Below are 26,184 nucleotides of genomic sequence, written 5' to 3' on the forward strand. Positions count from 1 at the left end.
GATGGAGCTGGGCAAAAGGCCTTCTTGGAGACAACACAAGCAAGAGCTCAAGCTAGAAGAGTGAGCCCAAGAAGACCCCAACATCTTGAATAAAGAAGTGCAACCCCACTCAAGATTAAATTTGGAACTTCCCCAGAACTAGGTGACATTAATATCTATAGCTACCCAGTCTTAGTAGTCTTAGATTATTCCTTCCCATTCAGGTGTGTAAGCATTGGGACCGGTCTTTGACAGCTGCAATTAGCTGGTCTGGGGTCAAAAGATATATCAGATTATCATCATCATGATACTGAACCAACAGGTAATCTCACCCAGTGTTGCATGTAATGTTGAAGAGGAATAGAGAGAACATTAAGCCCTGATGAAGTGGACAAGGCCATTGGAGCTGTGAGTTCCGCCACCTGTTTACTGGATCCGTGTCCCTCTTGGCTGGTTTCGGCCAGTCGAGGGGTGACACGGAGCTGGGTCCAGGAGATTGTCAATGCCTCCTTGGGGAGGGGGTCCTTTCCGCCCCTTTATAAGGAGGCGCTTGTGCGCCCCCTCCTCAAGAAGCCCTCCCTGCACCCAGCCGTGCTTAATAACTACCGTCCAGTCTCCAACCTTCCCTTCATGGGGAAGGTTGTTGAGAAGGTGGTGGCACTTCAACTCCAGCGGTCCTTGGAAGAAGCCGATTATCTAGGTCCTCAGCAGTCTGGATTCAGGCCCGGCTACAGCACGGAAACTGCTTTGGTCGCGTTGATGGATGATCTCTGGCAGGCCCGGGACAGGGGCCTGTCCTCTGTCCTGGTGCTCCTTGACCTCTCAGCGGCTTTCGATACCATCAACCATGGTATCCTTCTGCGCTGGCTGGAAGGGTTGGGAGTGGGAGGCACTGTTCTTCAGTGGTTCTCCTCCTACCTCTCCGGTCGGTCGCAGTCGGTGTTAGTGGGGGGGTCAGAGGTCGACCCCGAAGTTTCTCCCTTGTGGGGTGCCTCAGGGGTCGGTCCTCTCCCCCCTGCTATTTAATATCTACATGAAACCGCTGGGTGAGATCATCCAAGGGCATGGGGTGAGGTATCATCAATACGCCGATGATACCCAGCTGTACATCTCCACCCCATGCCCAGTCAATGAAGCAGTGGAAGTGATGTGCTGGTGCCTGGAGGCTGTTGGGGCCTGGATGGGTGTCAACAAACTCAAACTCAACCCAGACAAGACGGAGTGGCTGTGGGTTTTGCCTCCCGAGGACAATTCTATCTGTCCATCCATCACCCTGGGGGGGGAATTATTGACCCCCTCAGAGAGGGTCCGCAACTTGGGCATCCTCCTCGATCCACAGCTCACATTAGAGAAACACCTTTCAGCTGTGGCGAGGGGGGCGTTTGCCCAGGTTCGCCTGGTGCGCCAGCTGCGGCCCTATTTGGACCGGGAGTCACTGCTCACAGTCACTCATGCCCTCATCACCTCAAGGCTCGACTACTGTAACGCTCTCTACATGGGGCTACCTTTGAAAAGTGTTCGGAAACTTCAGATCGTGCAGAATGCAGCTGCGAGAGCAATTATGGGCTTCTCTAAGTATGCCCATATTACTCCAACACTCCGCAGTCTGCATTGGTTGCCGATCAGTTTCCGGTCACAATTCAAAGTGTTGGTTATGACCTATAAAGCCCTTCATGGCACCGGACCAGAATATCTTCGGGACCGCCTCCTGCCGCACGAATCCCAGCGACCGATTAGGTCCCACAGAGTCAGGTGTATATGACTAATTGAACAGAGCTTTAATAGAATGTCAATGTACTGTAGTTAGAACCATTTTTAGGATTTGCTACACTTTCATCCAATTTTTTTGTTTTTTATAAATGTCTTTCTTTTGTTTTGTATATTGTATTTTCTTATGTATTTAAACAAAAGTTAATTTTTAATTTTAAAAAAAGCAGCTGAGAAATCAAGATACATGTGGATAGATACATCACCTCCATGTCAGCTTTGCCAAAAATCATCAACAAGTAAAACTAAGATTGTCTCTGTCCTAAATCTTGCCTGAAACCAATTTAAATAATTCTATGGTAATCTAACCAACTTCTCAACAGGGAGACAGGACATTATTCAAGAACACTAGTTCTAAGGGACAATGTTACAAATGTATGATATATTTTGAAGTATTTAAAATAATGTAACGAAAAGCAAGCAGCACTGATTTTTCCTGATGTGGAAAAGGTCTTTGACAATTTGAACTGGACTTTTCTGTTTAAAATTTTGGAAGATGCAAGCTTTGGTGAGAATTTTTTCAAATGGGTAAAATGGATTTTACACTTCACAAAAGGCACAGATAATTGTGAATAGGGAATTAAACCCTGAGGATACAGAAAGGGAGTAGGCAAGGATGGATTGTCTTTGTTACCGTTGCCATTTATTTTAGCTGTGGAAGTATTGAACATAGATATAAGGCAAGATGAGAGTATTGAAGGAGTGAAGATTAAAAAAGAAACTTAGACTTTAAAGTTTTTTGCTAATGACCTTGTAATTATTTTGGAAGATCTCTGGAAGGAATAGAAATATTAATGAAAAAAAATTATGGACTTGCAGGTATTAGCTGGCTTTAACATTAATAACCAAAAGACAAAGGTATTAGAAAGAAATATGAATATCAAAAAGTAAATGGAATGATTGGGAAAGTGGTTTTAAGACTGAGCAAAGGTTAAATACTTTGATATTACTATAACTAACATGAATTGTATGTTATATCAGAATAATTGTGTTAAGATACGGAATGAAATCAGGAAGAACATGTTAAGATAGGAGAAATTACAATTGCCATTGTTCTGTGATAAAAATGAATGTTTTGCTAAGAAAAAGTTTTTATTTCAAAGAATACCTATAATGACATCTGGTGTACATTTAAACAATGGCAGAAAGATATATCTAATTTTTAATGGCAAATGGGGGGAAACAAAGAGTTAAATATAAAATGCTTCAATGTGCAAAAAAAGAACAAGGAAGACTGGAAGGGCACAATCTAGGGGTCAGAGGTTAACAATAAAGTTAAGGTTAATGTAGATTTTAACATTCATACATTAAAAGTACTACTATATTAAGAATATGGAACAGATATAAGCCCAAACTGTGTCTGAAAATACTTTTATGGGCTTCAGCATTTTACCAAAAAGAAACAGTAGGTAAAGAAAAATGTTTATCCTCTTGGGAGTTGATAGAACAGGTAAATGGAGAATAAAAGATGAAAAAAGAAAAAAAAATGAACTTATGATTTATGGTCTTGAATATTAGAAGAGATAACTTGTGGAAAGAAGGGAACTTTGATGTAACCAGAGAGAGAGAGAAAGAGAGGGGGAGGTAGGAAGGAAGGGAGGGAGAGAGAGAAAATTTTAAATGCATTTATATCTGCTGTCAAAAAGATCAATTGCTTCTTTTATTTCTTTTCTATTTCTTTTTCTGTTTTCTTTCTTACTCAAAATCTTTATTTTTTTTCTTTTCCAATATTTGTATTGTTTCTAACCTTGTTAAAAATTTCTTCAGTAAAAAATATATTTGAAAAATATAAGGTTGGCTTCTTGAGAAAGGGGATGTACTATTGCCTCTTTCAAAACTAGAGGCATTACTCCTCCCTCAAAGAGGCTGACACCACCACAGCCTGGACCCATGTATAGATTATGTTCCTGGCTCCTTTCATGATTCAGTAGAGACCTGTATCCAACATACAGGCAGCGAAGCTTACAGCACAGATCAGACCATAAAATTGTGTCTCACCTGGATCTGCCCAGTCTGAATCCAGCTTGCAGCAGACCAAAGTGATGTAATCCATTAAATGTCCAAAATAATCTTCACAACAACCCTGCAGATGATTCTAGGCCTAGTCACTGTCTAGTAGGGAAGGGAATAACCCCAAAAAAGGTCATTGTACTGCTATCAGTGAACCACAGTCAAGGGCAGAGAAATACTGATTTTCTAAAGATTTGTTTAAATCCCACCTTTATTACTTTTATAAAGGCAGTCTATAACGTCTATACTTTTATACTTTTATAAAGGCAGTCAATAATGTCTATACTTTTATGCTTTTATAAAGGCAGTCTCCTTTATCACCCAGAACAACTCTGTGAGATAGCTTGGGTTGAGAGAAAGTGATTGATCCAAAGTTACCCATTTAGGTTTCATACCAAAAGCAGGACTAGAACTGGATTTCCTGGATTTCTACCCTGGTGCCTTAATCACTAAATCAAACTGATTTTGCTGCCCTTATTACAACAAGGCAATTTCCAATATCATATATAACAGTGATGGTTAACCTTTTTGGTGCCGAGTTTGCCCAAAATGCAATGTCAGTGCCCCCTGCGCATATGCCCCACCCCACACATGCACACATGTTCCCAAAGATCAGCTGGCCGGCAGGAGGTGCACGCATATGCACAGTGGAGCTGGACTTGGGTGACGGCTGGCATGTCCACAGAGAGGGCTCTCCATGCCACCTGTGGCACATGTGCTATAGGTTCACTATCACAGATATACATTGGTACCTGTCCCTACAAAAGCCTCTACTTACAAACTTTTTTAGATAAGAACCGGGTGTTCAAGATTTTTTTGCCTCTTCTCAAGAACCATTTTCCACTTATAAATCCGAGCCTCTGAAACTGTAACCAGAATAGAATAGAATAGAATAGAATAGAATAGAATAGAATTTTATTGGCCAAGTGTGATTGCACACACAAGAAATTTGGTGGGAGGTGGGGAGAAGCCTCTGTGGGGCCTCTCTAGGAATCTCCTGGGAGGAAACGGGGCCAGAAAAGTCAGAGAGAACGCTCGGTGGGGCCTCTCTAGGAATCTCCTGGGAGGAAACGGGGCCTCCATCCTCCCTGTGGTTTCCCCAGTCACACATATTTGCTTTTACATTGACTCCTATGGGAAAAAATTGCTTCTTCTTACAAACTTTTCTACTTAAGAACCTGGTCACGGAACAAATTAAGTATGTAAGTGCAGGTACCATTCTATAATGATACATAACATGTTTCATAACATCTCTTGCTTTCCCCACCCTTCCACAGCCGTTCATGGCTACACGGTATCATCCTCCGTGCTATCTTTACAAAGTCCACAAGATGGATTAAATGGAAAGAGATTGTCTCTGACCACCCAAGGTTTCATGACAAAGGAAGACTACCAAAATTCAAGTCTCCCAAATGTGACACTTACATTCTACTTTATTTCCTGTTTATTCAGAATGCTTTTCAAAAAAAAAAAAAATTAAGCCCAGGAAAGCCAGGATCTGTAATTAATCAGGATCACCAAATATATTCCGAAATCTAAAAATATTCTGGGATGCAATTTCTTCTACGCAGCAAGGTATTCTTATTTCTGCATTTATTAATGCTAAGCAACAAGAACCTTCCCCCTCCTACTGGTTTTACAACTGAAATGCTCTTCCCGCTGGAATAGTAGCTATGTACTAATAAAACCAGGAAAACACATTTCAAGTTCTATGTTTTGCCTTGACAGCACATGCGATCTTAGGCAATGGATGGAAGGGATTAGTATCTCTTGAAGTATGTAGAGGGAAATCTGAGCATCCTTGGGGAATTCTGTTTAAAGGCTTCTGATGCCAAAGACTGACACAGAAATTAGCCTCTTCCTTTTAATATTCCTTTGTGTTAGAAAAAGGAATCAATCAGACTTCTGGTGTCTGTTTTCTGATTGTAAAGGGAGTAATTCCAAAGGGAGAGCCCTCGTAACATGCCTGGCATTCTCAATTGCCCCAGGAAAACACAATCAGGGGCATCCTCATAGAATAAATCGCCCTGTTTTCATCCAGATTCCTTAGGCTGGATAATTTGTCAGGCATCCCATAGGCATGCTAGGATCTCAACCTTTTGCTTCTATTCAGAAAACCAAACAACTTGAAAGAGGACCGAAGCTGTGCTTATTAATCCCTCAAGGCCTTCTTATTAATGCGACTCTCCCTTTAGCCAAGCACTTTCCCCTGTAAAAGTGCTTTCAGCCTATCTCCATCTGTGCCATGCAGCCAAGTACAGTGGAACCTCTACCTAAGAACGCCTCTACTTACAAACTTTTCTAGATAAGAACCGGGTGCTCAAGATTTTTTTTTGCCTCTTCTCAAGAACCATTTTCTACATTTACAAACCTGAGCCTCTGAAACTGTACCCGGAAAAAGCAGGGAGAAGCCTCCGTGGGGCCTCTCTAGGAATCTCCTGGGAGGAAACAGGGCCGGAAAAGGTGGTGAAAAGCCTCCATGGGGCCTCTCTAAGAATTTCCTGGGAGGAAACAGGGCCTCCCTGTGGTTTCCTCAATCGCATGCAATATTTGCTTTTACATTGATTCCTATGGGAAAAATTGCTTCTTCTTACAAACATTTCTACTTAAAAACCTGGTCACGGAATAAATTAAGTTCGTAAGTAGAGGTACCACTGTATACGCTATGGCCTGACTTAATATATCATATGGAAATGAAGACTGGAAGTCTTGGGAACAAAGGAAAATTTGTTTAAAAAGTAAAACAGCACCAGAAGAGTATTGCAGGGGACTTTCAGAATCGGGTAAGCTTATGGAAAAACTGGACACACTTTTAACTTTCCCGGATAGCCCCCAACTAGTCCTCCATCAGTCTTGTCAATGATCTGTAGAGAAGCAGGAAAGCACAATACGCTGGAGCCCAAGATATATGTTGTATGAGTGATTTATGTATCACATACCACCACTACTTGTCCCTAAGAAAGATAAAGTTCAGGAGATTTTTCCTCCTGTAGTATGGTTGGTCCTCTTTTTCATCACCAAGCTAATTGATCCACTAAGATCATTTCTTTCTCTACTACTAATTCCTTTGTGCTTTCCCACTCCCTATGTGGCCAAAGAATCTGTAATAATAAGAGAGCCTCGGTGGTGCAGTGGTTAGAGTGCAGTACTGCAAGCTACTTCTGCTGATCACTGTCTGCTAGCAGTTTGGCAGATCGAATCTCAGTAAGTCAAAGTTGACTCAGCCTTCTATCCTTCCAAGGTCGGTAAAAGGTCGGTCAGATTGTTGGGGGCAATATGCTTACTCTCTGTAAACGGCTTAGAGAGAGCTGTAAAGCAATGTGAAGTGGTATATAAGTCTAAATGCTATTGCTATAAAACATGTCAACTGGTAAGAACAGTTGGTGACAAAATCAGATGCCCCTCTATGTTTAATCCAAGTCTGACCCATGAAGATTACCAATATAAGAAATATCAAATTCCAAGGGAAGGATATACTTGCTTGCTTCAGAGAAATACAACTGCACTGATTTCTATGGTTCTCCTTGAAATGTCCAAAAATGAAACTCAAGTAACTTCTCTAAATAGTGTGAGTCCTAAAGTAGACTAGGTCAGGAAACAGACTCCACAAGAAATACTGAAACTTTATGTTATTGATCAGGGATGGGTTCTAACTTATCTCGCTGCCAGTTTGCTTCCTCCTGTGCTGTGGGTGCATGCTCACTTTGGACAATTAACCAGTGGAACAGCTTGCTGTCAGAAGTTGTGGGTGCTTCATCACTGGAGGTTTTTAAGAAGAGACTGGACAGTCACTTGACTAAGATGATATAGATTCTCCTGCTTGAGCACAGGGCTGGACTAGAAGACCTCCAAGGTCCCTTCCAACTCTATTCTGATTCTGAATAGTACTAGGCATGTAGCATCTACTATTACAGGACCTACAACAAGGTTTATCAGCCTATGATGCTATAAATACTTAGCTGGGAATAAGTTTCTGAGATGTACTTGACTTCCAAATAAATAATTCAAATTAGAATTGGGTTATCATAGATTTAAACCCTTTGAATGTAATCCATCACTTACAGATATGTACATTGGGACAAGTTGAATCTAACACATTTGGAAGACACCAAACTTGAAAAGTATTTTCTAAACTTCTAAAAGATCTATACGGATCTTATTATAACAAAACTTTACGAACTGTGAAACATCCCACCTCATTCCACAGCCTGTAATATTTAATTCGTTGTTTCAAATTGTGGAATGCATTGTTTTTGGAACTATAATTTGATTTTTAGAAAGCAGATTCAAAAAGATTTGATGTGCCCCATTATTTATATTCAAAAATACAATGTTGTTTGCCCCTTTCTCTACTGTTTCCAATTATAACTATTTGTTTTCAGTAAAGATGATCCAAACAAAGGTACTAAACATACAAAATATTTTAATAGATTCTATTTTCACTAGAAAATGTTTTCCAAAAGTATCTGCTACTTAGATTCTGACCAACTTGGAGAATCAGAAATACTAAGTACTGTACCTCCCATAGGACTAAATATATGTAAGTACATCCCATCCCTGGGACACCTTCAATTACACCCTCTAAAAATCAGTGCCCTGACCAGTTCACCTGAATTGGCAGCAGGCCACTGGTGATGTCACCATGATGTCATGGAACCGGTTCAGTCACAACCGGTCTGTGGGCACCACCATCTTTTTTTTTTTAATCCAAATTTCTTTGAATTTTTTCTTCTTCTGAGCATGTTCAGAAACCAGGTTTCCGGCACTCTGCGTGCAATCACCATCTTGTTTTCAGTTTTTTTTTTAAATTATTATTATTATTATTATTATTATTATTATTTTTATTATTATTATTATTTTTATCATCATCATCATCATCACATTTTTGGCACTGCACATGTATTTATTTATTTAATTAATTTATTTATTAAATTTGTATGCCGCCCCTCTCCGTAGACTCGGGGCGGCTCACAACAGTAATAGAAAAAAACAATGTAGAATACAAATCTAATAATTAAAACTAAAAACCCATTTGAAAAACATGCACACAACATACCATACATAAACAATATAGGCCTGGGGAAGTTATATCAGTTCCCCCATGCCTGATGACAGAGGTGGGTTTTAAGGAGTTTACGAAAGGCAAGGAGGGTGGGGGCAGTTCTAATCTCAGGGGGGAGCTGGTTCCAGAGGTTCGGGACCACCACAGAGAAGGCTCTTCCCCCGGGACCCGCCAAACGACATTGTTTAGTCAACGGGACCCGGAGAAGGCCAACTCTGTGGGACCCAATCGGTCGCTGGGATTCGTGCGGCAGAAGGCGGTCTTCTTCTGAACATGTATGCATGGAAAGAAGTGAATCGGCAGCAAAGTAAGTTAGAACCCACCCATGGCCCTGACCCTACGAGGTGGTCATTTATACTTGAACATCCTAAAAGCTAAAAAAGCTGGGAGACGTTATATATTCAGTACAAAACTGGAAGCAGCAATATAATCACAATATAATTAAGTTCTAAGAAGAACACAGTGGGCGGGCCAAAACCGCTGACTTCTGCTTTTACGTATGTTAAAAAGCCAAGCACGGAGTTTATTTGCTAAGGCAAATGCTGCTAGGCAAATGCTAAATGCTATTTGCCACTACAGGGCTCCTAAATCAAATGTAATTTATCATTGCCATCTATTACGGCTGCGGATCATACATTATAGACTGGAATTTACATTCATAGCCTCTCTCTGTTGAATTTTACATTTTTATTATATTATGATAATTCTGAAAAGATGAGCTGCACATTCTCCTCTTAACTCCTCCAGCAACCTGTTCTCTTTTACTCTCATGGACATAGGACCAAGTGCTGGTAGAATGGCTGGTAGAATTGCTTAGGCATTCTTAGGAAAATTAGGCACTCTCAGAAGAAAAGTCTTCTGGGCCACGTTTTGTTTCAATGGATGGTAAGCAATTACAGTACTTTATAGTAAACAAGCCCATGCATATACTTTTGTTTTAGCTAATAATTTAGCAGTTCATAGCAGAGCTTGGGATATTTTTAAATATATATATTGCTATACTTCTTTTGAGATGAATCTCAAAAGGGGCTTTACATGCACAGCATTTATGTCTGCAATATTTCATTCTCTGAGGCATAACATTTCTTTTCTTAGAACACAAAACTGTTACAATTTTAACCCTGCTGTTCTGTTTAAAAAAAGTTAAAAATCTTCTGTTCGCGGGTCACCTTGACCCGGACCGAAAACTCTTCATTTGCAGTGCTTATGTTTGGTCAATTTGAATACTTTTTTCACTTGGAAAGTAGTCTGAACATTTCTGCACACAATGATATGAAAATTGAACTGAAGAAATTAATCCTTATTGGTTTATTTTGCACATAAATATGCCTCCCCCCCTGTTTTTGTGAATTTTTTTTAGGTTTATTGATAATTATGCCTGCAAAATGCATTCTATTTTACTAAAGTTGGTGTGGGATTGGTAGCTTGAACATTTCTGAACATAATGATATGAAAATTGAACTGGAAAAATTGATGCATATTGGTTTATTTTGTTGATGAAATGCATGCCCCCCCATTTTTTTTAAATAGTCTTCACTTTATGGATAGTTTTGCTAGCAAAATACATTCTATTTTACTAAAGTTGGTGTGGGATTGGTAGCTTGAACATTTCTGAACATAATGATATGAAAATTGAACTGGAAATATTGATGCATATTGGTTTATTTTGCACATAAAGTATGCCTCAATTATTTCAATTTATATAAAAATTATGCTGTTAATTTCAAACTTACATACTTTTTTGTAGTAAAATTGATTTCTTTCATAAAATTAGTTATCTAGTTACAATGTGGTTGATTTTCAAAAGGATATTCCAAATATTTCTAGCCAAATATGTATAAAAGGTGACAATAATGGCACACAGCAAGGCCGAGGGGGGGTGGCCCTTTTGTGGCAAAAATAAACCAATAAGAACCATTTTTTCCAGTTCATTTATATTTTTCTTATATTCAGAAATGTTCAATTTAGTATATCAAATCTTTTGGGGGGAAATTCCTTAGGGATTTGTAGCCTTAAAAAATAGAAATTGACACAAAATTCAGAAAGGATGGGGGGAGGGGCTTCTTGATCAAAATAAAAATATAAGTCTCAATTTTTCCAGTTCAATTTTCATATCATTATGTTCATAAATGTTCAAACTAGTTTTCCAGTTGAAAAAGTTTTCAAAAAGATCAAATTCAAGTACCTAAAAAATTATTTTTGGTCCGGTCGCATACGAACAGAAACAGACTCGAAGTGATGATTTTTTTTTGCCCAGAAAACAATTAGCCACCACCCCAAAAATATTTTTTGATGATCAGCATTGTTAAATTGAGTAAATGAATGCCTAAGTTTTTAAAGAATATTTCGGATTTGGAGCATAAAAAAATAAAAAGTGAAAATGGTTGCAAGCAGCTGAGGGGGGGGCTTATTTCTGATGTTAAAAAACCAGTAAAAATCATTTTTTTCAGTTCCTTTATATTTTTCTTATATTCAGAAATGTTCAAGCTACCAATCCCACACCAACTCCAGTAAAATAGAATGCATTTTGCAAGCAAAACTATCCATAAATTGAAAAAACTTTCACAAAAACGGGGGGGGGGCGTGCATTATATCAGCAAAATAAACCAATAAGAATTACTCTTTTCATTTCAATTTTCATATCATTGTGTGCAGAAATGTTCAGACTACTTTCCAAGTGAAAAAAGCTTTCAAAAAGACCAAACATAAGCACTGCAAATGAAGAGTTTTCGGTCCGGGTCAGGGTGACCCGGGAATAGAAGATTTGTAACTTTTTTTGCCCAGCAAAAACTAAGCCCCCCACCCCCCAAAAAAAATTCTCATAGAGAGAACCCCTGAAATGATGAGCAGTCATGAAATTTCAAGTTTCAGATATGCAGGGAAAATTTTTTACAGGGACTCAAACTTGGCTTCGGGTCACATACGACCCGAACAGAACAGCAGGGTGTTAATTAAAAGGCAAAAGTAATATCAAAATATTATCAAGTTGATTTAGCACTGGACAGCATTCAAACAATCAAATTAGTAATGTGTTTCCACATCAAGGCTTGTAAAGCTTATGTGAACTAGATGCAAGTAAGAAGAATGTGGATTGTTTAAAGCAGTGTTTCCCAACCTTGGCAACTTGAAGATATTTGGACTTCAACTCCCAGAATTCCCCAGCCAACAAATGCTGGCTCGGGAATTCTGGAAGTTGGAGTCCAGATATCTTCAAGTTGCCAAGGTTGGGAAACACTGGTTTAAAGAATGACATTAACTTTAGCAATAGTTCACCATTTGGAGTTCTTCTTGTGCTACTATTTGCATAATAAGTTCCAGGTATCTTTGAAGAGATAAAATGAAAGTCACTTTCTCATTAAAACTATTATGTATTCTTCTTTCAAGCATATAATATGTATCCATTTTTATTTTCCTGACAGTGATTTATATAAAATCATTTATATGATTTTCCTGACAGTGATTTATATAAAATTTTGGTCAGCAATAGCTGAAATCTACGTTCAGAGACTTGTTTATGGGTATTGCTGTCATTTTCCAGACATTTTCCTTTTTAAGAATTCAGACATGATGATTCTAATACTGTTCATTTTGAGGCATTTCCCGAGTTCCACTCGAAATTAGGCTAAGAAATTAAAGTGTTTCATCTTTTCTTTCCCAAATCCTTTTGTTTCAATGGTCTGTGATCAAATGTTCTTTCTTAGAAACGTTCTAAATTTGATTCACTAATATTCTCATCCAAATCATATATGTTTTTCTCCTCAGGGTGGGTTCTAGTTTACCTCACTGCCGGTTTGGTTCCCCCTGTGCTGCAGGGTCACGCCTCATGGTCACATGCACATGGGAAGCACATGTATGTATGCACAATGCTGAAAAACTGCCAAAAATAAAAAAGCTGAAAACGCATGCGCAGTGCCAGAAACTCAGCTTCTGCACATGCTCAGAAGGACACCTCCCCCAAAAAATCCCCCCAAAAGATGGCAGCGCTGCGATGTCACCAGCGGGTCACTACCGGTTCAGGTGAACTGGTCCAAACTATAAGGAACCCACCTCCTCTTGTTGTAATATTGGAAAGGGGGGGGGTCATTCTCCACAGTCTCCAATCAGGGCACTTCAAGTCTCAAAATTGTCAGTAACAGCTGAGGAATTATAAAAAATGAAGTCCATAAATCTGGGAATCTTGCCTCACCAGGGAAGAATTTTTTCCCCACATTAAAAAAAAAATCTTCAGCATGATTCCTTTTTCCTTAACTGAAAAGCTCCCAATATTGCAGTCTTCCCTTGCAGGAAAACTGCACTCGCTTTCTAATCACTTTAGTTGTCCTTCCTGGAATCTTTTACATCTCTGCGCTACGTTTGTTGACACTGTACAGTGACTAGAACTACACACAATATTCCAGGCACGACTGCATCGTAAATTTATATATGGAATTGTGTAACCCTCCTGGACTGTATTGGTAGAATTGTAGATAAACTTGCATGTTTTGCTATGTTTAATTATAGGATCCAATGAGACAACCATTTTGGCTAAATGTTTTTAAAGAAAGTGGAAAAATCATAGGACTGCTACAGGTTTATTGTACAAGTTTCCTAAGATTGATTGATTGATTGATTGATTGATTGATTGATTAGATTTGTATACTGCCCTTCTCCAAAAACTCAGGATATATAAAAAAGATATGTAAATAAAATCAGTGCAAATGCCTGATTCAGTTATTAGCTGCCAGGAATGCTACCACTAAATATTGAAAAATTAAAATAAATCTCTCACTGGACTGGAGATATTTAAATTATAACATAATATAATATATTATCTAAATTATTATTTAATTTAAATTATATTTAAATTAAAGAATGAGGTGGCTGGATGGCGTCACTGAAGCAGTAGGAGTGAGTTTAAACGGACTCCAGGGGATGATAGAGGACAGGAAAGCCTGGACGAAGGTTGTCCATGGGATCACAATGGGTGGGACACAATTTGGCAACTAACAAAAAAGACATATGCAAAAGTGTTTGGCATCTCTTTTCCTAATGATTTATTTTTAATGTGTCAATAATGTCTATAAATTTATTTTCTGCCATCTTCATTTGCCTCAATTCTTGAAAAAGGGCACTTATTTTTATTTATTTATTTTTTTTTTATTGGATTTGTATGCCGCCCCTCTCCGTAGATTCGGGGCGGCTAACAACAGTAATAAAAAACATCATATAAATCCAATACTAAAACAACTAAAAAACCCTTATTGTAAAACCAGCCAAGATGGATCTGTTTTAAAACAATGAAGACAAAGAACTGAGGTCCATGAAAGAGAAAATTATTTGAAAGGATACCTTGCAGCAAATTTCTTGCAGAATCAGTAGGACCAGGGGGCCCACAAAACTCCATCAGGTACTCACTGATGACAGATAAATGAATGGGAGTTTTTAAATTTGCCTTTACGAAATGGGCTACTAAGGAGATACTCACATCATCTTGTTTTGTTTTTCAGGTAATGGAATGGGGACAGTCACAAATTGCAAAGCAATGGAAGTTTTCAGGATGAAGCGATAAGTTAAACAATAAGATATTAGTCTCTGATAGTATTCACCAGGGATTCTGAAACTGTTTGAATATGAAATTTGTCGATTGCTCATATGTACTTTGTAATGCCGCATAGCTTCAATCCTCATATTAAAGAATCAACAAGAATAAAATGTCACACAAATGTTTTTTGCGAGATTCTGGTGCAAATGCCGGGATAGGGAAGAGACAATCAAAACCGAGTAGATGCATGATTAAAAAGTAACGGCATATTATTGGAGAAGTCCACAGTACTGTGCATTGGCAGAACACATCCATCCAAAGTCAGGTATCTGTCCGTAATATAAACTCCTGGGGCAGATGTGGGAAAATATCTTCCTACGCCTCTGGGAGCTTTCAGAAGCTAAAGCAATCAATAACGGACTAGATCTCAGCAATATAACTCAGCACAGAGGTTTTCCATAAGGGTAATACAATACAACTGAATTATGGGAAAAGATTATCGGGCTTTCAATATCTGGCCCCTTTTAACAGGGATGAAAACCTTTGGCAGAAACCTTCTTCGTGCACTTAAATGAGCTGTGGGGTGGGGACGAAGACTCCAAAGGGCAGGGGGGTGATGCAAAGTGAATGGGCCATGACATGCAATGGATGGAACTGCAACTCAGAGAGAGTCCACAACTTGGGCGTCCTCCTTGATCCACAACTGAGCTTGCAACATAATCTTTTGGATGTGGCAAGGGGAGGCATTTGCACAGGTTTGCCTAGTGCACTAGTTGCAGCCCTGTCTGGACAGGGAGTCTCTTCTCTGTCACTTATGTCCTCCTCGCCTTAAGGTTCAACTACAGCAATGCCCTCTACTTTTAAGGAACGTTCAGAGACTACAGTTGGTGCAAAATGCAGCCGTATGAACTGTCCTAGGCCTTCCAAGGCATGTGCATATCTCACCATCACTCTACAAGCTGCATTGGTTGCCAATTGGTCTCTGCATGCAATTTAAAGTGTTGGTTATGACCTATAAAGCCCTACATGGCTTAGGACAAAGTTACTTACAGAACCGTCTTCTGCTTGAACCTGCGTCTTTCTCAGCAGTGGCTCGGAAGGAATTCATTCCCACTCATTAGCTGCCCGGGAGAGAGGGAAGCTTTCCTGCGGCCCTCCTGCTACTTATGCATGGCCAAGGGCAGCCTGGACTCCAGCAGCGCCTTGATGGTCTCCTCCCTGGACTCTTGCGGGTCCTTGATGGGCTCGAGCCGCCCAGCGCATCTCCTGGCCGAGCAGTTTGGAGGAGATTCGAGCCGCTTGCCACTGATCAGTCCCAGCGGCAGCAGTGGCAGAGGCACCCCACGCCCACCAAATGAGCGCTGCACTCTCTGGCCCCACCTAGTGGTGGGTCCTGTCGCTGCTGGCTGGGGAGGTGAGATTCGGCTTCTGCACATGCGCAGAAGCCAAATCTCACGTGCATGGCGTGTGTGCCCAACTCCATTTTTGCCAGTGGAACAGCATTCCACGCAGTCCTGCCTAGAGCCCACCCCTGCACACATGCCAGATGTGGCATGCAGAGCCCTCTCTGTGGACACGTGTGCAGTCACCAGTTGCTCTTCTGTTTTCTGGTGCACCAGGCAGCTGGTGTTCACAAGCGCCCTGAGCACTGGAAAATGGCCAAAAAAACAGGCATGTGCACACCGGCCAGCTGGTCTTTGGGTTTTTAGTGCTCCGGCACATGCAGAGGGCACCTGGCCAGTGCAGATGTGAATGCCAGAAAACCGAAGACCATCTGGCCGTGTCTAGTTTTCCGTGCTCTGGTGCGTACACATGCACGCAGGTTCTGGTTTGGGCATTCTGTGCCGAAAAGGTTTGCCATCACTGATCTAGTTCATCAACTCTTTTATGTTATTTCAGCTGGGCTATCAATTGTTCCCTACAGCTTTCTAATCAAGAGCTGCTTTATGTGTTTGGACCACATAAAATAAATACTCTCAGGCTCACTTGAAATTGCCATTTACTTTTTTTTTAAGGGCAGATTAAATTTTTAAGGGCAGGTTAAACCCAGCCGCCCCCAACTTTTTAGGTACCAGGGATGTTTCTGGAGAGAGAACCCAGACTCTTCCTAGAACCAATCCCAGACTGGAGGGGGCTTGGTTTCACATGAGGCAGATGGGATTTCGCTTGTTTGCGTGGCCCAGTTTCTGGCATGCCACAGCCCGGTGCCGGTCTCCGGACCAGATGATGGGATTGGAGAACCCTGCTGCAACCTTAATTCAAGCTCTGAAACTGAATGCAAATTCATGGAGTGAATGGCAGCTTGTATATTTGCCAGTTCCACCGTGTGTATAAAGTTAAGTGCTGGAAGATGTTTGTAACAGAATAGCTTCGTGCTATTCTTCAGGGAAGGCAATTTGGAAGTTGCCAACTTGCTCTTACAACAATTTAGAATTTATTGCCGTAGGGCTACAGCTGAGGTCAACATATAGTTAAGCAACCAAAGGGATTTTATTAGTGACATTAAAGCTACATTGTCTGAGCTGTTCTATAATATGTGATGATAGTCCTGAGAATTTTAGTTTTAAGCAGCATAGAAGATTCAGTTTCTGCAAATCACTGTGGGTACAGGGAACATAGATGCACTTTATATGGGTCCTACCCTGAAACATATTGATCGTTAGTCTTCTGGAGAAAGGACAACAATATATTCAATTTAGACAGCCCTATAACTTGAACAAATGGACAAATGAATATTCTTTATTATTGATATATGAGCTATACCATCCATAATATGCCGATCAATTTCCGGTCACAATTCAAAGTGTTGGTTATGACCTGTAAAGCCCTTCATGGCATCGGACCAGAATATTTCCGGGACCGCCTTCTGCCGCACAAATCCCAGCGACCGGTTAGGTCCCACAGAGTTGGCCTTCTCCGGGGTCCCGTCGACTAAGCAATGTCATTTGGCGGGACCCACGAGAAGAGCCTTCTCTGTGGTGGCCCCAACCCTCTGGAACCAGCTCCCCCCAGATATCAGAGTTGCCCCCACCCTCCTTGCCTTTCGCAAGCTCCTTAAAATCAACCTCTGTCATCAGGCATGGGGGAATTGAAATTTCACTTCCCCCTAGGCTTATAGAATTTATGCATGGTATGCTTGTATGTATGAGTGGTTCTTTAAATTGGGGTTTTTAGATTGTTTTTAATATTAGATTTGTTTACATTGTCTTTTTATATTGTTGTTAGCCGCCCTGAGTCTTCGGAGAGGGGCGGCATACAAATCAAATCAAATCAATTCAAATCAAATCAAATCAATCAATCAAATAAATAAATAAATTCATAGGCCATCTAAATTGGCTAAAGGTAACAATAAAATATGAAAATGTTGTAACTATATTTAAAATCACAAGCTCAAACTGAAAAGGTTTACCTTAAGAGGAAGAAATTCCTTTCCTAAAATAGGAAAAGCAGAGAATTGAACCATGTCCCGTTTAAAGTTGGGAGGCGGGGGAGGAGACAGCCAAACTCTTTCAGAAGTTGTATTTAAACTATAGCAAAAACTGTAAGGATCTACTCAAGATTACTAATATTGTTTTACATTGCTTTTTTAAATATATTTTTGGATATTTTGGATTTGATTGTTAGCTACCCAGAATTATGTGTCAAGGTGGGTGGCCGTACAAATTTAATAAATAAATGACTGTGCTCACACAGTCATACTAAATCAAACCTAAACTAATACTTATGGAAATGTAAACACAAGTAATTGAAAATATGTGTTATGTTTTAAGAGATAGATGAAGTTGGTCAACGGGACTGATTCAACAAGCGCCAGAAACTATGTCTTAATTCAGCCCCCAGATAGCAGCGGAATCTGAGGCACAATCAACTCATGGTACTAACTGTGTTGAATATAGTCCAGAGGTCTTAAACTTGGCAACTTTAAGACTTGTGGACATCAACTCCCAGAATTCTCCAGCCAGCTATGCTGGGAGTTGAAGTCCACAAGTCTTAAAGTTGCCAAGTTTGGGGAGCCCTGGAATAGTCTCACTGGCCTATCAAAAGAATTATCTCCATTTGAAAGCAGGACAAGGATGGTTTTAATAAATGGTTGGTGACTTAGGATGGAAAGCAATTCATTCCATTTTGCTCAAATTGTTAAAAATCATGATTGCATATGATTCAATCCACTGCTGACTTCATAATGACCCAGCTAATTATACCCAATTAACCAACACCTAGAAAAGCAGTACTTCAGACTGAATGTCAGATCTAAGATGTCATAGTACTCTTTAAATAATTTCAGTGCAAGGGAGAAAAGTGTTCTTGACAAATTAGAACTACTCACAGTAACAAGTTCCTACACTATTTGGAATGTTCTGCATTAACAACTAACAGACCGAGGTCCTGAGTCACAAAAGTGTAGCACGAACACTATGCCTTGCTTGGGTCAATGCAAATAGAGGTACTGAAATTGTCAATAGATTAAGCAGACAATTTCTAATTGTCTAAAGGAATCCGTTGGCCGCTGCTTTAAAATACTCTGAATCCAATTTCCACTTCCACTTCTGCCTATAGAAAAAAGAATTACAAAAAAATGCATGTACGGAATGTATTTGGGTCAAGACAAAAATTGTTGAATATTAGCATTGAAATGGGATTCTTTTTCCAAATTAATTAACTAGCATGAAGTGAAAAAAGGATGTTTTCTTCTATGGTATTCAGATGTACAGTAGTTTCACATGGAATATACCCAGAGAGGGCGGAATACAAATCCAATTAAATCTTAAATCTTAAAATGTGCTGGTCCACAACCTTGCCTGGTTTAGCAAGGGGGAAAAAGTCTCAATACATCACATAATGCTACAGTGACGCCGTGAGTTTGATACCCCTATTATACAGCACAGGTACTGACAGCCATGTAAAACCCTGGAAGATTACATCAACCTAGCTACCTTCCTGCCTTGGAGCCAGCAGAAAAAACCTTCTGCTGTAGACTTTGCTGTTTTTATAGCAAGCCCTTACTAGACACCCAGAAGGTTCTATGCTGTGCTCTTCTCTACACAGCTGAATGCCCCAACACTCAAAAGAAGATGCTCCTTGTTCTCTCCGATGAAGTTCCAGCCCTGTCAAACAATGTGAAAATTATCCTCTAATTGACACGCACAATCATTACTAGCACACGTTATCTTTCCTGCTGTAATGCCAACTGTTTTTTTTTAATCTTTCAATATGTGAACCAGCAATTTGCCTGTTTACTATATTGACCAATAGATGGCAGCAAGCACTTTAGAGTTTATATCTCTTGGCTGCTCTCTAGTGGTTGTCTGGATTTGGACAGTCATTGGATAAGTACCATTTGAATAACTGGAGTGTCAGTAAAGGGGAGGCTCCGGGCATTTATGTAAGTGGTGTAAATTACCCAAAGAATATTATGTGAAAAGAAGAAATAAGAACTGGGGATTCTGGGGGCAGCAACTATTGAATTGCAGGGGTCACCAAACTTGGCAACTTTAAGAGTTGTGAACCAGAGGTGGGCTCCTATTGGTTTGGACTGGGTTCCTATAGAACTGGTAGTGCAGTGGCCCAGGCCTGCCATGCCCCCCAAGCTGGTTCTCTCAGCGGCGCCACAGGCACTGCCATCTTGTTTTTTTGCTTCTGCGCATTCGTAGAAACTTTGATTTATTACTATGCATGTGTGAACTGGCAGTAAAGAAAACCGGAATCCACCCTCCTGTGGACTTCAACTCCCAGAATTCTCCAGCCATCTATGCTATGGTGACCGGAGAATTCTGGAAGTTGAAGTCCACAAGTCTTAAAGTTGCCAGGTTTGAGGAAAATTTAATGGAGAGTTAAGACTTATTGATGTTTTGATGTTGTTAATATTCAGATACTGTCGATAAAATGAGACGACAAGATTGAGTTTTAAATATTATAACCCAGATGGAGAAGATGAGTAATGGTGATAGCACTAAGTATTGATATAACACACACATAAAAGTACTCTTGGGATAATTTACTGTAAACATTTTCAAATTAACTAAATTTTAAAAAAGAAAAGTTATTTAGCTTTTATGGGATGTGATATTTCAAATTTACTTTATATATAATTTACTTTAGTATAAAATATTATATACTTTCTTATTAGAATAACTGTTTTATTAGATATGTAGAATTATGGTTTATAGCTCTTTTTGTTGTAATATGAAGAATTATTTTATATATAGTTTACTTGGCTTAAAAGGATTATAAGGAACTAAAAAATTTTTTTTTTGAATAATGAGATTTGTAAGATTTAAATAAGAAATGAATTTGTTGACCAGCGACTAATGTAAAGGTTATTGTAATGTTTTAATATTAGAGAATGAAAAGCTATACTTTAATGTTTTTTTGAATATATAAGAATATGATATGTTTTTACAATTACTTTGTGAAAGAAAGAGATATAAGACCCTCCATTGAATGATTACAAGGTAAAAAGGGGAATTTTTGTATATGTTGGACATAAGCTGGATTTTGTGTGGAAACTATGTATTGTTTTTTTGTTGGAGAAAAAAAATTTAAAAAATGATCACAAGTTGCCAAGGTTTGGGAACTTCTGAGCTATTGAGAAGGACATTCCCAGCCAGGCAAGCTTTAGAGGTACAAGAGATGAGTTATTTCTGTAAGGCATCCAGTTATATGCATTAAGCCAAGGACATTCTAAACAATTTCAGGACTTCCTAGTCCATTTCAGGGCTTCACATTCTTTGGTAATCAGACAACCAAGTGGGCTTTAAAAAGGAGGGGGGAGTGGGCTTTGGTTGTCAGGGTTCTGATCTCCCTCCCAGCTGGGTTATATAGGTCACGAACCAGACGGAAGGGGTGGTCTTGCAGGAAACTAGAATTGCCAACACAGATCATGTCACTTCAGTACATTCTACAATGCTAGCATACAGCTTCTGAAGCATGAGAACAAAGAGAGAGAGAGAGAAAAAAAAAAACCCAAACATTTCCAGGTTGCCTCAGCCATGACTGGAAAAATGCTATAGAGGTGATAGCACACAGAAATGTTTTCTGCAAACAGATAGTAGTCTTTTTCACCCCAATGTAAGGTTGCTATGTGGATTTGTCCAAAAGCCATGGGAATTGTGATGTGGGTTCTTTTGGATTTATCACTATGAAATACAATTGTGAGAATTGTTATCTTTGATGCAATTAAAAAGAAGATCTTGGGTCATATATGCAAAAACATTGATCCTGCTTATACTGCCAAGCACATACCACATTTGCATACATGCAACAAGCTGTGGTTCTTAATTGAGAGATATTCAGGTTCATTGTTTGTATTTTGTTCTCAGGCCAGGGGTGAAATACAGTAGGTTCTGGAGAACCAATAGCAGAAATGTTGAGTAGTTCAGAGTACCGGCAAATACCACCTATGGCTGGGGTGGGAATGGAGATTTTGCAGTATCCTTTCCCAAGCCATGGCCACCAAGCCACGCCCGCAGAACAGGTAGTAAAAAAAAATGGATGTCACCACCATCTCAGTCTCTTATTCCAGCATTGGGGATCCCACAGGTGCTTTTTCAAGAGGCAACTGGACTTTCTCATGTTTTTTTTTTAAGGTGCTTCGCATTTATTTATTTATTTATTATTTAGATTTGTATGCCGCCCCTCTCCGCAGACTCGGGGCGGCTCACAACAAAGTGAAAAACAATTTCATCTAAGAAGCTTCTATCTCATTTACTTTGCAAGAAAATACTCTGCAAGAAAATAAGCAAGCTCAAAGACCACCAAGGACCCCTCATTCCAACCCTGAAGTACAAATATTCTCCTTTATTCTTATCCCATCTTTCTTCTAAGTCACAGTGTTTCGCAATAGTATAAACTTTAAACTGCCTAGACCTCAGAATTCACCAGCTCATCATTCTGTCAGGGCAATTCTGGAAGTTGATTTCACACATCTTAAAGTTGCTGAGGTTGAGATCTTCACCCAGAATATTTGAGACCCATTCCAGCAGCAGCCCTGTGAGGTAGGTCTAAAGTCACTTGGCGAGTCTCCATAACTGGACAGAGGGAGGATAAAACCCAGGTCTTTCCCGCAATTTCTATCCTCCAGCTCAAAACTGTGTCAAAGAGTTCAGTATTAGCTCTCCATGCAGAAATATTCCATAAGTCTAGGCGATCCCTGACAGTTGGTGAATTTGCAACACTTACTGGAATTTTAAAGTGCTTTAAAGTGAATTTGTATAACAGTAGAATTTTGCTATTACAAAAGCCTCTTTCATTCAGTAATAAATGGTGTTTTAGTGCAGGTTTAATAGCCCAGGAGTTTTTATTCTTCCCCAAATACATGCTTATTTCATTATTTGGGAATAGGTCGTCTCTCACAGTTCACTACACAGCACAATCGAAGTGAAATATTTCCTTCAATTATGTTTGCTGGAGCCACACCAAGCAGGCAATCTTTGTTAACACATGAAGCATATGTTAACTGTAACATATGCTTCATTCCTGTAACTACGTTCGTTCCTGTAACTTAGAATTCCTTCATCCCACCGGAGGCAACTCTCCAGGTCTTTCCTGGCCTTGGTGACGGGAGACACAAGGATTAAAGTAAGAGCCTTCCTGAGACCAGGAGAATCCATTTTTAATTAAAGATACAAGGCTTCCTCTCTTTTTTTTCCACATGCAGCCCATCCCCCAGAATACATGCAATGTGAAAAATAATGGGGTACTCAAGACAAAGTAGCTCTTCAGGATCTAGGCTCTTGCCCTGAAAATAAACCTTCATTGCTTATTTGACCCCCTATGACAATCATTAAGTGTAGTATCACATGATTCTTGACAAATGTATCTTTTTCTTTTATGTACACTGAAAGCATGTGCACCAAAGACAAATTCCTTGTGTGTTCAATCACACTTGGCCAATAAAGAATTGTATTCTAAAAACACATCCTCCCAAAGTTGATTGACAAAGTTGATCCCCAAAACTTCACCGATGGATCCCTATCCCCCACTAATTGCATGACTACGGTTAATGACAGGTATGGTTTTAAAAACTGTTTTAATTGTTTTTTAATTGTTGGTTTAAAATTGTTTTTAAGGGGTTTTAATGTTCCATCTATTCTTTGGTTGTGAGCTGCCCAGAGTCCCTTAGGAGTTGGGTGGCATACAAATTCGAATATGTGTATGTATGTATATATGTATGTGTGTGTGTATATATATATATGTCATATATCTCCGAGACCGCCTGCTGCCGCACGAATCCCAGCGACCGGTTAGGTCCCACAGAGTGGGCCTTCTCCGGGTCCCGTCAACTAAACAATGTCGGTTGGCGGGCCCCAGGGGAAGAGCCTTCTCTGTGGCGGCCCCGGCCCTCTGGAATCAACTCCCTCCGGAGATTAGAACTGCCCCTACTCTCCTTGCCTTTCGTAAACTCCTTAAGACCCACCTCTGTCGTCAGGCATGGGGGAACTGAAACATCTCCCCCGGGCAGATACAATTTATGAATGGTATGTTTGTATGTATGTGTGTTTAGAATATGGGGTCTTTTAAATATTTTTAAACAGTAATTTAGATTTGTTGTAGATTGTTTTTTCACTTGTTGTGAACCACCCCGAGTCTGCGGAGAGGGGCGGCATACAAATCTAAATAATAAAATAAAATTTAAAATTAAGGGAGACTAGGATAGATCTATTTCGGCTTTATTCTGGCCTCATCAGCTAGCCATGCCCTCACTGGGACTTGAACTTGCAAACTTGGCCTTGTAAGGCAGATATATATATATAATAAATATATAAATAAAAATTATTATTATTATTTCAAGAATACAACACAGCAAACGAGATTACTATGCTGGGTTTCATATTTCATCACCAGTCGGGTGCAGATCCCAGATAGAGATTTTGTCAATTCTGATGGTTTTCAAATGTCTGCTGAGATCCTTTGGCACTGTGCCTTGTGTTCCAAGGACCACTAGGACCACTTTCACTGGTTTATGCTGCTCGATTTTCAGATATCATCATCATCATCACAACTATTAACAACAACAACAACAACACATATGGGAGCATCCCTTGGTCACTTTTATTTGGAACTGTCAATCCAGGAAACCAGTCACACCAAGTTGCACGTGGGGGGGGGGGAGCTAACGAAGGCTCTTCTTCCTTTCGCACTTCTACAGGTGATTGGTTTTTTGCGGGCGGATCGTAGCCATTGGAGGTGAGACGTTCCAGAGCCTGCGGGCCCCGCCCCCTACCTGTCAGCTTCCCTGAGACCACGCCCACCGAAACGCCCTGGACCTTGCGCACGTGCGTGCGTGCCTCTGGTTCTTATTTGTGAAGCGTGGACGGTGGGGGGGGGGGAAGAGAGAATGAGAGCCGACCACCGCGAGCCTTCGAGCCTGACCCCCCCTCCCTCCACAAACGGAGAAGCGATATGCTAGCTCCCGGCTAGCTCGAGACGGGCTCCCTCAACCTCGTTTCGTTGTGTGTGTGTGTGTGTGTGTGTGCATGCGGGCGTCTCTGTGTGTTTTCCTTCTTCTCACAAGTTTCCAAGCCAGCCGACCGCGCGAGCCGAAACTTCGAACCGGCGGCAAAGAAGCAGCAGCAACCGCCCTCCCGGCGGGGACCACCTCGGCGGCGGCTTTAACGCGCCGAGAAACTTGCCGCCGTCTTACTTTCCCGACGGAGAAACGCTCCCCTCACACACCGCGCGCGCCCTTCCTCCTCATCCTCGTCACCCGCAAACCCCACCCCATTCCTCGACGACCGCGCCGGCTTTCCCTTCCCCCCACCTCCCTTTATTATTATTATTTTTTCCCTTTACCTGCAGGAGACCGTGATCTCCACTTTGGTGGCCGGGATGCTCCCCGTGAGAGGGTCGAAGTCCTGCACCGACGCCATGTCCCCGAGTTTGTCCAGAACGTCCTCCTCCATGAGAGAGAGGGGAGAGGGAGGGAGAGAGGGAGCGCACGGGAGAGCAGCTCCTCTCAACAAGTCGCCGCCGAGTGCGCTCGGCTAGCCGGAGAGTGAGTGTGTGTCAGAGAGAGAGAGAGAGAGACCAATCCGCCACCGAACCCTAATCGGAGCCCCCGGCCCGGCGGGCGAGCCGAGCAGGCGCGCTCTCTCTCTCGCTCGGACTTGTACGCGTTTCTTCGCTTCAAGCGCCGCGGAGACCCACGCGCCAGCCGGGCGTGAAGCGCTGACCGCTCGGAGAGCTAAACGGAGGTGGCGCGCGCTCTCGCTCGCTCGCGCCGGCTCTCTCCACGCAGGGAAAGGGGGCTTTTTCCCCCCCTTTCCCCTCCTCAAGTCCACGGAGGGAGATTTTAAAGAAGCTCCGCCTCCCTCCTTCGGAAACCAAACGGTCGGCGGGGCCCCCTCAGCCCAGCGCTGCTCCTACAAGCAAATAGGGGAACACCACCACCACCACCCACCCCCGCCGCTGGACCCATCCCTCACACACGCACACACACGCAACCCCGGGGACCTGTTTCCCCGCCGCGCACCCTTTCTGCGCTGGTGCCCGCGGGGAAAACGCCAGTCCCGGAGGGCTGAAGAAAGAGAGCCTTCTCGCAACCGTAGGGCATTGCGCCGAAGCGCGGGGGGATTTGGATCCGCGCTTCGGGGGGGGGGAGCGAAATGCCCTTTTTGTCTCGTGGGGGAGGCGCCCGTAGCTTGGCGTCGAGATTAGGAGTTGCAACCTTCTCCCAACCGGGGGGGAGGGGGGCGCGGAGTCGTAGTCCGAGGCAGCTTGGAGGGCACAGAGGAAGCTGTGTTTCTTGAGCGTTTGAAAGTAGGCGAACTGGCTATAAGTGCCGTAGGTTTTGTGGGACGCGATTTTGAAGGAGACCTGGAATCAGAGACTGGGCTGTGGCCAGGGA

General features: G+C 41.3%; 1 protein-coding gene across 3 annotated transcripts in view; it reads right to left on the minus strand.

Annotated features, from left to right (window-relative positions):
* The window catches only part of CPNE5 (copine 5), a 197,778-nt gene extending 172,375 nt beyond the window's left edge, over positions 1-25,403 (minus strand). For all 3 annotated transcript variants that reach the window (XM_070745132.1, XM_070745131.1, XM_070745134.1), the window contains exon 1: positions 25,131-25,403. In XM_070745132.1, the coding sequence (XP_070601233.1) occupies positions 25,131-25,240 (110 nt within the window). In that variant the 5' untranslated portion in view covers positions 25,241-25,403. The remainder of the gene's footprint in view (positions 1-25,130) is intronic.
* Positions 25,404-26,184: the final 781 nt, after the last annotated feature.

The sequence above is a fragment of the Erythrolamprus reginae genome, chromosome 3, assembly GCF_031021105.1.
Source record: "Erythrolamprus reginae isolate rEryReg1 chromosome 3, rEryReg1.hap1, whole genome shotgun sequence".
Lineage (NCBI taxonomy): Eukaryota > Metazoa > Chordata > Lepidosauria > Squamata > Dipsadidae > Erythrolamprus > Erythrolamprus reginae.